Source organism: Physella acuta, unplaced genomic scaffold, assembly GCF_028476545.2.
Source record: "Physella acuta isolate Inbredline_101_S28 unplaced genomic scaffold, ASM2847654v3 ptg000867l, whole genome shotgun sequence".
Classification (NCBI taxonomy): Eukaryota; Metazoa; Mollusca; class Gastropoda; family Physidae; genus Physella; species Physella acuta.
Genome location: NW_026732384.1, coordinates 134,229 through 148,238, shown reverse-complemented (window position 1 = coordinate 148,238; position 14,010 = coordinate 134,229). Strand labels below are relative to the sequence as shown.

Genomic DNA, 14,010 nt, shown 5'->3' with positions numbered 1-14,010 from the left:
TTGAGAAAAAAATTGTACCGTGTGTACTTCAATTATGCTTACCTTTAAAACAAATTTTCCCCTGAATTTATTTAAAATAAAAATATACTCCAACAAACTCTACAACAAAATCTGAACGAATGCATTTTTTTTTCTCTCATTCTCTGACAGGCTGGGGATAGGAAGATTTCTGTGATAATAAACACGAGGCCCTTGACGACGGTCACTGTGGCTTCTGTGATAAAGACCAAGGAAGTTGTCCATTCGCTGAACCGGATATCCGGTAAGTTAATGACGTCAGTAAATCAGCCGCGCCGGGTCGATACGGGTCTATCAATTAGCCATCTTTAGAGGAATACATATTTTGGTCACGCATGAAAGAAAAACGGCTGGCGTAAAGGAGATAAAAAATGTAATGTTCTAATTAACTTTTAACAAAGACATACACATATTATTAATTAGTACAGGTGTTTTAGTGGAATTTATTTGTTTCGTGTGTCCCGTTTATTACATAAGACATTGTTTAATAAGTTTGATTATGTTCTAGTAAATGGAGAAATAAATAGCAAAAAATAATCATCTAAGTAAACTTAAGCATTCGAGCAGATGAGGCTCGTTAGCTGGGGACAGCCACTCTTCGAGGAGAGACAACTCCAAAATCAAACAATTGTTGCCTGGTAGTTTGTTCTTCGTTGGACAAAGGCTATGGACGTAAATCTAAAAAGAAAAGCAGGCGGAAATCGTAGTAAATGGCCTTAATGGCGCATAACCAGTTGACACGTATACTTTAATGTGTTGGAGGGGTTCCCTTCCAACACTAAAATTAAGGAAGAAGAAGAAGAAAGAAGAAACTTAATCATACACAAAAAAATAAACTGTCCTTTTGTTAAAGGTAATTTTTTTTTAAATATAACCAAACTTAAGAACGCTTAAACAAAATGTGCTGTTACGTTGAATGGGTCCCAAAATGTTAGCTGTTTCATGTTACGTTACAGAGATTAATGTCAACGCTCTAGTTTCAGCCCAGGGGAAGTTGGGGGTAAACACATATTTAGAGTTGCATTACTGAATGATGCACGGTCGAAAATAAATTTAAAAAATTGATCCCTTCCAATACTAAAATAAAGGACGAAGAAGAAGAAAAAAGAAACTTAAGCATACAAAAAAAAAAAAAATAAAACCCTCCTTTTATTAAAGGTAATTATTTTTCTTTTAAATATAACCAAACTTAGCGTTGCATTACTGAATGGTGCACAGTCGAAAATAAATTTAAAAAATTGACTACTGCTTGGCTTTTCTGACTAACATTTTTTTTTCAATTTTGTGACATAATAACAAGGGATGGTGTCTAAAATTGTGGGGGGGGGGGGGGGGGGGGGGGGGGCTTTTTCGCCCATGTGGCGTAAATTTGATATTCCGCCCCGGGCGTCGGAATAAGTCGCAACGCCTCTGAGTTTCAGTTCTCTAAGCTTTAAACTATTTTTAGTCGATGACTTCATAGCGAGCGCGCGATCTACCACAAAAGAGCTTGTAATTAAGTCACAATCTCCCTCGTTCTCGCATGTTCCAACCAGTATTTTCAAACCAAATATGACAATTTACATTAAATCGTTAGAATACAATAGAAATGTTACTTCCGCTATTGTTAAGATATTCAAAATCGTAAACAATCGTAATGATAGACTACAAGATGTAGCCTAATTTAAAGAAAAATAAGGCCGAAGCTAAAGTGTTATTCTTTTTAAGACGCGTACACTTCGTCATTATTTATTCGAATCGTAAACAAGTTGTCCCAAACGTAGTTAAAATATTAACATAATAATAGCCTAGGCATATTGGTACTTAATTTGATTACATTATTAGTAAATAAAATACAATCTAATTGCTGCATTTTGGGAACTATTTTAAAATCTTTAAGCGATGCTTAGAAACAAATAACCGCCATGTTTTTTGTTATCAATGGGAATCCTGTTCACAACAAAAAAACTGAGTTCGAAAATTTATATTTCTCCCTGGCTAACGAGATCTCAATTTCAAGCGAGAGGGAACGAGACTTACAAGCTCTGTAGCACCGCCGTCCACCTACAGATTAAAATCTTGGTTAAATTATTATTCAACATAAATAAAAGATGCAGTGTACGATACACCTCTACAAAACTAGACTGTTTCTAGAAAAGCTTTGTTTTGCACAGACCCATTTGTAAATCTATGAAACGAATGAGTATTGTTTGAAATCTGTATTCGTGAGTGCTGATCTGTAAGTCCAGAGTTCGAACCCCAGTGTAGATGAGGCTGGGTAACTGTGGACACAACGCAAGAATAAAATACTTAAAAAAAACTTTTTAAAAAACCACGTTTTTCTTGTGGACTAAAAAGTAGAAAATAACTATTTACATACATTTGATGACAAAAAACGTGGGTACGTTCACCATCAAATTTCCCGACCCATCTGCCCGACCCACGTTTTTTGTCATCAAATGTATGTAAATAGTTATTTTCTACTTTTTAGTCCACAAGAAAAACGTGGTTTTTTAAAAAGTTTTTTTTAAGTATTTTATTTTCTCCTTTTTAGTCCGTTGCTACACATGAAAAACGTGGTTTTTAAAAAGTTTTTTATATAGTTTATTTTCTACTTTATCTAATCACTTGATTAAGTATGACTTGACTAAGTGTTTTTAAATACACGGACTAAAAAAATCTTGAGCGACCGATACGCTTTAAACAGAGAAAGGGTGTAATTTACGTTGCTGGCGTGGAGATCTACTCACGAATCACGTGATCAAATCTCCCATAAACAAACAAATAAACGCAAAGCTGAGTTAAGGAAAAACGTGTTTATGTGTATTTTAGCATGCCCAGCGTACCAACCGTGTCACCGTTAACAATGTGTTACCGTGTCCGTTCTCCTTTTTAGTCCGTTGCTACACATAAAAAACGTGTTTTTTTTTAAAGTTTTTTTTAAGTATTTTATTTTCTCCTTTTTAGTCCGTTGTTACACATGAAAAACGTGGTTTTTAAAAAAGTGTTTATAAATACACGGACTAAAAATCTTGAGCGACCAGGATTCGAACCTGGGTTGTCGCGGCCACAACGCGAAGTACTAACCACTATACGATCACGGCCAGCGCGCTCACATCGATTGGGGCCGAAGTAACTGTGTCAAAAGGCCTCCAGTCTTGTCGGTATCTTTAGAAATCATGTCCTCAATTTTATGGTCCTTGGAGCGTAATTAAATTAAGCTAATTACGGTCACTAATTGCTAGTTTTTATTATTGCATCTGAAATTGTTAGGCGAAAGTAGCATGCATGCCAAATTTCAGGTCTCTAGAGCAATCAGAAGTGGGCTAATTTTCGATGTCAATTTTAACAACAAACATCCAAACAACCAAACAAACAAACAAACGCGAAGCTGAGTTAAGAAAAACGTTTTAAAAAAAAGAGACAACTGCAAAATCAAATAAAAGCTGCCTATTATGTTATGTTCTATGGAAGTATAGACGAAGATGCAGGAAGAAAAGCAGGCTGAAATTAGAGGCGATGGGACATACAGCGCATACCAATTTCCATATAACAGTTGTCTTGTATATGTTATTGGTTGAACTATGGGAGTACATTTAGTAAGAAAAACAGTCTCAAATTGGTCAATAGATCAAACGGCACATACTAATTCCAATACAACAGTTGTTTTGTATATGTTCTTGGTTGAACTATGGGAGTACATTCCGAAAAACAGTCTTAAATCAGATTCAATTGGCCATACGGCACATACAAATTCCCACCATACAACGCATAACATTTATCAATCAACTGCTGCCTTTGTGAACTATAGAAGTGAATTAATAAAAAAAAAACTGTCCAAAGTCAGAATCACTGGGTCACATTGTGCAAACATGTTGACTCACAAAATGTAATTATATTGGGGGAAATCCCATTCGATGTTATAATTATGAAATAAGGAAAAAAATATTAAGTACAAGAAAAGAGTAACATAACAATCATGCAAATAGCGTTATTTTTCCTTCAACTATAAGCTTTTAAAGAAGTTAATTAAAAAAAAATACAACGTCAACACTTAATAAACTCGACATGCTTCATTTCGATCTTTTTATAACGGTCTATTAGAAAAAAGTTTTACAGGTGAATCGATGGCTTTCAATTACACTATTGTTATTTTTCGTTTAAAGAATGTATGCAGTTTTGTTTTGTTTTTAATTAAAACCAGATTTTTTTGGTCTTTAACTGGTAGGTTGAGTCTGCTTATTTTTCTGTGTGTTATACGCTGGATGTTGTCGTGTGTGTGTGCGCGCGTTTGTGTGTGTATGTTTATGTTGGATGCCATTGTGTGTGTGTCTGTATGTGTATTTTGGCCGCTATATTGTACGTATGTATCTGTGTATTTGTATGTTAACTGCTATTGTGTGCGCGTGTGTGTAAGTGTATGTCCGTGTTGGCTGTATATGTGTTTGTGTGTCAGCGTATGTGTATGTTGGCTGCTTTTTTTGTGCGTTTCTGCGTGTGTCAGTGTATGTCTACGTTGGCTGTTATTATGTGCTTGTGTTGTGTGTGTCTATTTTGGCTGCTATATTGTGAGTGTGTCAATTTCGTCAATGGGGGTGTCGAAGCGCCCTCAAGCTTCTCATTCCCCAAGAAAGGAAAAGAAACTCTGTTAATATCCTAGCAGTTTCACAACGCTTCACATAAAACTGCGCAATAGAAAACAGCGCAAACAGAAAATCACGCAAATACATACTTATTATACTAATACGCTTAAATTGTGAGATATATTTTGCTTTATTCTGATACAGTCTCCATATAGTCACTCTTTTTGATAATGAATATAAATACTCCATTTAAGAAAATAAAAAATAAAAATACCCTAGCGCATTTTTAGTGCGCATTTTTCGTTTGCGCCGTTTTCTAGTGCGCAACTTTCCGGTCACCGTTTCACAACGAATCCAGCCCTCACACTTTCACGTTTTTCCTTACCGCTTCTCCTCCTATTCCCGGCTTGCTGAAGTTTCTAGTTACCAACATTAAAAAATAAAATAAAAATATGTTGCCCAAGAAGTTAACAACGGCAATCATGAAAAAAAAAAAAAAAAAAAAAAAAAAAAAAAAAAAACTGAAAAAGCTTTCAATGAGAGAGGAGCAAATTAGAGCGACTGTTTAGAAAGAAAAAAATATCTTAACTACATTGCGTTAAAGGAAATCTCAATTATGGCCCCTTATATATGTAGTGGGGTGGAGGGGGGTGTAATAGCTGTAATCGATAACTCGAATTACGATTTCTCCAACCAGGTTGAACTAATACAATAAAAGCCACTAATTATTGGATAAATGAGGGTTTTTTTATTGCATGCTCACACGAGTCCATAATTAGTGCATGATTGGTGCAATATTAAAAAAATATTGGGGTACTTTTGACCTGTGGTCGCTCTCAAGTCTGAAAACAGCCCTCCGTAATCAATAGTGCATCGTCGTTATCGTAATGAAGGGTTGATATTTTGTGACGATGTGTGACGAGGAGGTTTGAGTGTGTGTGGGGGGGGGGGGTGGGTGGGTGGGGGGCGGACTAGGCTTCAGAAAGTGTGACGACACACATTAGCTTTTTAAAAAGGAGTGTAGAAACTGGATTTTAAACTACATTTTTATGTATTTTAAAGGCTTTTTTTTTTTAAATAAAAAATATAATGAATATGCTAAATGATGCCCAAGCTCAGAAAATAATGTACATCGACATCTATGTTTTGAAAAGCAATAACTGCAATTTTTTTTCCGGTGATGGGGGAGGTTGTAGGCTTGGGTGTTACATTATTTACATTATTTAATCTGGCTAATTGTGACGATGAGGCGGCAGGGCAGTGGCGTAGCGAGGTCGGGTGTCACCCGGTGCGGCACTTAATGGTGTCACCCCCTCAGAGGCGAAGCGACACTTCCCGGGTACAATCTTACAATTTTCGATTTGCATTGCACCCCCCCCTTCGAACTTTCGATTTGCACCCCCCCTTAATTTTTTTTCTATATATTTTACTATTTTTTGCCTTGGTGTCACCCCCCTAAATGGTGTCACCCGGTGCGGTCCGCACCCCCGCCCCCCCCTTGCTACGCCTCTGCGGCAGGGGGGGGGGGTATAGTTATTTAAATAGTAGTATATTATTTTATATTTAAAGAAAATAAATTATTTTCTACTTTTTAGTGCATTTTTACATAAAAGCTTGCCATGAAAATGTTTTTATGATTTTTTTTTTTAAGTAGGCCTACTTTAAATATTTTATTTACAATAGAGTTGCATGACTAAAAACTATTGCGCATCCAATGAACGTGATAACGCGCGTATTATAGTACGTAATAGTTGGAAAAGAAACTTACTAATGTGGACAGGCTTTATTTAATTAATTAAAAAATTAATTTGGCATCCAATTATGTAAAATTTAAATTCAGACTGTATTGTCTTCGTATCTTGACCCATGTGCCAACTTTGAAACGAATCTGTCATGTTGAAGTGCCTGAAATTTTGCTCGGGCGTTTTGATCTATGGCGACCGTTAGACAGACTGACGACAGAATAAGGAAGCAAGTTAAATAAAAGCTTGTAAGAAAAACAGGAAATCTAGTGCATTTTAATTTAACATTGATATACATTCAACAAAAAAAAATTAGGTAAGTAAACATCTAAAAAACTAATCATAAAAATAACCTTAAACTCTAACTACTGGCTAAAATGTATTTCTTGCTTTAATCTGGTTTAAGTGTAATAATAAGATCGGGCATAAAAATAACACAGATATAATAATAATCGTATATAAGTTATACTGCACAACATGTATCTATATTTCTGAATCACTCACCTGCATCACATTATATACGGTTACAACATGCTGCCTGCCTTAACGTATAAATAAATTACTCTTTCTACACAGCTGACAAACTGCAACTCTGTGTGATACGATTAAAATATGCAGAACTATATTATCGGTATCTGATCATGCAGGGTTATAATAGCATTCATAACAACTCATTGTTAAGCTTATATTGACTTACATAAATAAAAACAATTTAAAATATACAAAGTGTAACTGAATAGTGCATACAAAAGTATAAAATATATTTAGTATAATAAAAAATAAATAAGCCATAATTACCAACTAAGTTGTATAATATGTTCAAGATCTCCAAAATTATTAGAAACTAACGCAGTCTTAATAATTCCACACAACAAAAAAAAGAAAACTGAAATTCAATCTAAATATTTATTAAATTGAGACATGGTTTGGTTGAGTATAGGACATTACCCCAATCAATTCCCCCCCCCCCCAACATTCAATATCTCTCAGATCAATTGCACCCTGTCGATTCCCCTCCCCCATCCGTATTTACCCAAACCAAAGGTGTAAAAACATTACACACATACCTATACCTACAGTATCGCTACCCCCAACCCTCTTCCTAAGCTAACCATAAACATATATATATATATATATATATATATATATATATATATATATATATAATATATATATATATATATATATATATATATATATATATATATATATATATATATATATATATATATATATATATATATATATATATATATATATATATATATATTCATAACAATGATTTTAAATTGTTGGCGTTCTATTTGTTCTTGGCGACTTCCACAAGTTGAACTCGTCAAATGCCATTACTGGATGACCCCTAACTTCGGGGTACACGTTCACGTCCTACCGTCAGACCACACCGTCTATCACATGAATACAGAAGGGCGCTTGAATTCCAACCACGCATGCGTCGAACGTGAACAGTTCGTCGCGGTTTTTCCGGCACCATTGATTGAGACAGCAGCCTTTTGATTGGACGTGAGCTACCATTCTTGCGAGCGTCCTTTAATGAAATGAATGTCACGAAAGCACAACGACAGTTTTAGACGTGATATTTCGCTGATGATATTCACATTTCTAAATAGAACGGATACCACGCCATGCTTGCAAACTCGAGTTAACATTTCTGGATCTGTTTTAAATGTTACATTTCGTAGAGCGTAGACATATGAACTTCTCAGTAATGTCGCAGGAGTTCTTTCTATATTCAATGGAAAACAATGATTAGAATTATACTTTCGTGCTATAGTCTGAGTTTTTAACTGCTAGCATGTTGTTATTTCGTTGATTAGTTTCTTTTAAAAAATGTATTTATATATATTTTATTGTTTTGGTGAATAGAATAAATGTTTAATCAACTTTCGCATTCAGTCAAGTTCCAGGGTAGGTTATTTAGGTGCAGTTGCCTTACGGGTAAAGTTTGTTTAGTATACGTGTTTTTGTGAGTTATTTTCAAATGACGTTTTAAAATTTAACATAGGTTTACTGGTAGTGAAAACAAATTTAAAGTTTGATTGTTTGGTAAGAAAAGTCTGATGCTAAGGTTACGAAAACAATATCGTGTTGTATTTAACGAGTGTGGAAATTACAGTAGACTGTGGTGTTGGGCAGTCTGGATTTAATTTCTGGTTAGATGGTATGAAGGATTAGAGAGTACGGCGATCTAAGGGACGTGATAAAGGGGCGTAACAACTGATCAAAGGGATGTAACAACGGATCAAAGGGACGTAACAACTGATTAAAGGGACGTACCAACTTATCAAAGGGATGTACCAACTGATCAAAGGGACGTAACAACATCAAAGGGACGTAACAATATCAAAGGGACGTAACAACTCTTCAAAGGGGTGTAACAACTGATGAAATTGACGTAACAACTGATCAAAGGGGCGTAACAACTGAGGCGAGGTAATTCGTGATTGGGGACAGTCTTCAGAGAATATCAAGTTCATTGTCTGACGCCGTCGTCTGCAGCCATCGTTGCTTGAGGCAAAGCAGAAAAACAATGGGGGAAGAAGAAGCTATATAAGTCTGGAAGTTAAGACATTCATTGTCTGAGGCTCTACATTCGCAAAGGTTTACGTAGAGCAGTGAAGACAGCACATTGCCAGTAGCACAAGATAAACACTAGTGTCGTCTGTTGGAGAAACACTTCACTTTCGGTATCACATTATTTGTAGCACTGTATCTACTGTAGGACTACATCGATTGTAGGACTATATCAACTGTGGGACTATATCAACTGTAGCACTACATCAACTGTAGCACTACATCAAATGTAGTACTACATCAACTGTAGCACTACATCAACTGTAGGACTATATCAACTGTAGCAACTGTAGCACTACATCAACTGTAGCACTGCATCAACTGTAGCACTACATCAACTGTTGGACTACATCAACTGTAGCACTACATCAACTGTATCACTACATCAACTGTAGCACTACATCAACTGTAGCACTACATCAACTGTTGCAGCACATCAACTGTAGGAGTATATCAACTGTAGCAACTGTAGCACTACATCAACTGTAGTAGTAAATCTACTGTAGCACTTCAACAAATGTAGCACTACATCAACTGTAACACTACATTAACATAGCAGTACATCAATTGTAGCAGTACATAAACTGTATGACTACATCAACTGTAGTACCACATCACCTGTGACAGAAAAACACGTGTACCACATCACTTATAGCACAACCGTAAATGTACAACATCACCGTCAACATAATATCAACTGTAGCACTAAGTCATCTGTAATACTACATCACCTGAAACACCACAACATCTACAACACGATATTATCTGAAACACAACATAATCTGTAACACCACATAACGTGTACCATATCACTTGTAGTATCCCATCACCTGAAACAGCACATCAACTGTAGCACATCTCCTGCAATACATCACCTTCAACAGCACATCTTTTCCACCACTAATACCACATCACCTGTACCACATCACTTACAACACAACAACATCGCATGTAGCACTAAGTCACAAATAGCACCAATAACAAAACATCACCTGCAGCAGGAAAAAAAGCACCCTCACATCAAATACCACACCCACCTCAACTATACCCCAAAACATGTCTCCACCACACCCTCCACCATGGCTCCTAACTATAACCAGCCTCATCCTCCTCGCCTCCTTCATCACCTCTGAGATCAAATTCGACATCTACAAGAAACGGGACCGCATCCTCTTTAGCAACAGAACCTCCATCACGCTCTGCTCCAGCCCTTCCTGTAAGGAATCTTTAATCTCCTGTGGCATTGCCTGCAGCGTCGATGCCACCTGTCCCAGCGTTACCTATGAAGCAGACGTACAAACGTGTACAAAGAACGGAGCGGATGTGTTCACTTTTGGCGCCGGTAGTGTTGTCCCTTCAAGCACTGCGTGTTATCTTGGTAAAGTGCCCAGTGATGGTATGTAGTTGATTGATTATTTATTACCTGTGTTTCTTTTTTTCTTTGAAGTGAAGGGGGGGGGGGGCTTAAAACTTCAGGGTTGTGGGGTAAATTTTCCTTGACGTGGGACGGACACTGGTAAAAGTATTAAAACTAATTGAAAGGTTTCGAAACTTGATAACAAAAAAAATGTAAAAGATCTCATGAGAAACCAAAGTTTTTATGAAAGAAAGCAAATTAGTTTTATTTTCATTTTTCGTTTTTTTTTCATATTAGTTTTATTAGAAGTTGTATTGATTAATCTCACATTTATGGCATGTTTATGTAGTTAATTGCACTATTTGTTACAACCAAGTGCTATTTTGATAAGACTTACTGGTTAAATGCTCAGTGACCGTAGCTTCTTTCTTCGTATTCTGCGTTCTTAATATTTAGTGTTAGAAAAGATTCCCGGAAGAGATTCCCTCCAACACAACTAAGCATACCTGTCAATTTGTTATGCGCAATATATGCCGTTGACTCCGATTTCAGCCTGCTTTGCTTTTTGAATTTGCTTCCATAACCTGTGTCAAACCAAGAACAAACAGCCTAATCTACCCGAAGGTTCGAACTTGACCACGCCGAACCCCATTTGTTTTAACTTGGTAAAGCATGAAGTATTAAAAGTAGAGGTCAACAATATGTCCAGCCACTTTAACTTTCCCATATTATGAGTTGGGTACCCATTAGAGCTGAGTGGACTCAGGGACGTTCTACGCCCCATAGATATAAATAAATAAATAAATATATATATATATGTATATATATGTATATATATGTATATATATATATATATATATATATATATATATATATATATATATATATATATATATATATATATATATGTGTGTGTGTGTGTGTATGTATATGTATAAGTATATATATATATATATATATATATATATATATATATATATATATATATATATATATATATATATATATATATATATATATATATATATATATATATACATATATACATATATATATATATATATATATATATATATATATATATATATATATATATATATATATATATATATATATATATATATATATATATATATATATATATATATATATATATATATATATATATAAAGCAAAGTGGTCAGGTGCCCTATAGGGCACTTCCCTGCGCCGCAGGCGCGTCAAATTTGGCACGATGGTGCCTTGGGGCGATAGAACACGAGGGCCGGTGACGGTTGGCCGAAAAGTCTACGAGGAGGCGGTCAAAACTGACCTCGACTGACCGGCGCCTTATATGGGCTATATTACGAAAAAAAAATTCCTCCGATGACCCCCCTTGAAATTTGTGAGGTGGTAGGAGAACGCCTCGGGGTGTCACAAAAAACTCGCCATGTCCGGGAAAATTCGTTAAATGGGTCAAAACTGACCAGTCGTATTTCCCTATATAATCTTTGTATTTTATGGGAAAAACAGAGGGTGATTTCAAAACGGATTTTAGGGCACTTACTGTCTTAACATCTGGGAAATTTTTTGCATGCTCTTAGGTAAATGGCTTGACCTTTAGGGAAAACTGTCGGTTTGACTCAAAGCCCTCGACGAGGGCTAAAAAGTGACCGCGAGTGAAATTCTCTTAATATGAGCTCTATTACGAAAAACATTTCCTCCGACGACCCCCCTTGAAATTTTGTGAGGTGGTAGGAGAATGCCTGGGGGTGTCACAAAAAACTCGCCATGTCCTGGAAAATTCGTTAAATGGGTCAAAACTGACCAGTCGTATTTCCCTATATAATCTTTGTATTTTATGGGAAAAACAGGGAATTTCCAACACAAGTTTTAGGTTACTTAACCTCTGTACATCAAGCTAATGTTTTGCATACACTTCTATAGCTGACTAGGCCGTATGGAAAAACTGTTGGTTAGACTCAAAGCCCTCGAGCAGGGCTAAAAGATGACCGCGAGTGAAATTCTCCTTATATGAGATATATATAAATAAATTGACGAACGATCCCCTTAATATTATTTGAGGTCGTAGACCGACCCTGGAGGGTAACAAAAAAAACGTTATTCACGTCGGAAAAAATCCATTGTAGTCGTTAAATATGTTCATATATCAATTTTTAAATATAAGCATAGTAACTGTTTTTAAAAAAAGTAAACAAAAAAATACGTCATTCGGTCCATTTTTAAGGGAGGTAACCTTTTTAATAATTATTTTTCAAATAATTGTATACTATTTTAAACAGAAACAGAAAACGACAAAGTATAACATTTGTTTTAAACCTAATAAGTTGTTAATTAAGCTACGTATCATAATTAAATAAAAAATTAATTTTTAAAGTCAATGTAATATAAATTATGAGATATACTGTTAATGGAACCTCTGTATTTCTAATTCCATTTTAGTTATATATTGCGTACTTTCTAATTTTTGCTCTGAAAGCGATTGTTAAACAACATACAACATCTTCTCTAAAATTAGCATTACTGTGCCATAAAAAATGGTTGATGATCCAAAATGTTTCTTAGCTTTGTTAACAGGACTTTCTCGTCGATATTATCATGGACACACGGAGTTAACAGATGATGTCCTTAAAGAGGAAATTTATCCTAATGCATCTCAAGATGATTTTAATCGTCTTAATTCCAGAATAGCGGGTTTATTAAAAAATATGGTATCAGCTGACATGGACATGACTCAGCTAGAAGCATTCCTCTCTGCCCAGATAAGAAAGAAGGAGGGTGGTCTTTCTGAAGAGCAAGCTGCTGCTCTTAGGAAATTCTGGAAAGCTAACAAGGCAAAAATTCACGATAGCATAGTCTCACAAACCATGTGGGGAAACACTCTGCAGAAAGTGTCCTGGCGTGTGGATTTGAAATCTCAGTCACGTAACCTTGAACAAATAAATATTCCAACTGCTATCATGGAGATTCATTTAGCAGACAATTTAAATAAATCAAAGGGACCAGAAGTAGTGAGATTTGAAATGGATGAAAACAAGGTCAACGATATGCTGAAAAATATGCATGAAATAGAAGAGGAAATAAACAAACTTGCCAAAAAATAGATGATGAAAAATAAATTATATATATTAAAAAAAAAAAAAAAAATTAGCATTACTGTTTAAATTTAAGCACTCCACACCTCATCCATCACCAAATAATTAGTATTCAAATTATCAAATGTTTTTGAAAACCTAAGCGAAGCTAGGCAGTATGCCTAGTATATATATACATATATATATATATATATATATATATATATATATATATATATATATATATATATATATATATATATATATATATATATATATTGATTACAATTATGATTTTATTTTTTTCTAATATCACTTATAATCCATATCAACATCAGCAATTAGTTGTCGATTGGTGGTCGCCCACTTTAAAGTCGCTGAGGTGATCTAAAAGTTAAATATAATTAATTCTGTCGACGAGATGTGAAACGCGGTAAGGTATCACACACATTACAGCAGGCGGTGATACAGGCTTAATCCCCGTTGGATGGCATCAATCTAAAATAGAATCAAGCACAGGATTACATCGGATTAGGAAGCTGTGAAAATAAAATTGTGTAAACGTTTGTGTTTTTTATGTTGCGCATGCGCAGCAGTGTTTCTTTCAATTTTTTTAAACTGCGGAAGGGCTCTTGAAAAATTTCGAAGGGGCTAAGTAACCAAAT

At 35.2% G+C, this 14,010-nt stretch overlaps 1 protein-coding gene across 2 annotated transcripts in view; it reads left to right on the top strand.

Annotated features, from left to right (window-relative positions):
- The window catches only part of LOC131952337 (uncharacterized), a 30,784-nt gene that overhangs the window by 9,977 nt on the left and 6,797 nt on the right, over nucleotides 1–14,010 (top strand). For both annotated transcript variants that reach the window (XM_059314953.1, XM_059314952.1), the window contains one exon: nucleotides 151–262. In XM_059314953.1, the coding sequence (XP_059170936.1) occupies nucleotides 151–262 (112 nt within the window). The remainder of the gene's footprint in view (nucleotides 1–150; nucleotides 263–14,010) is intronic.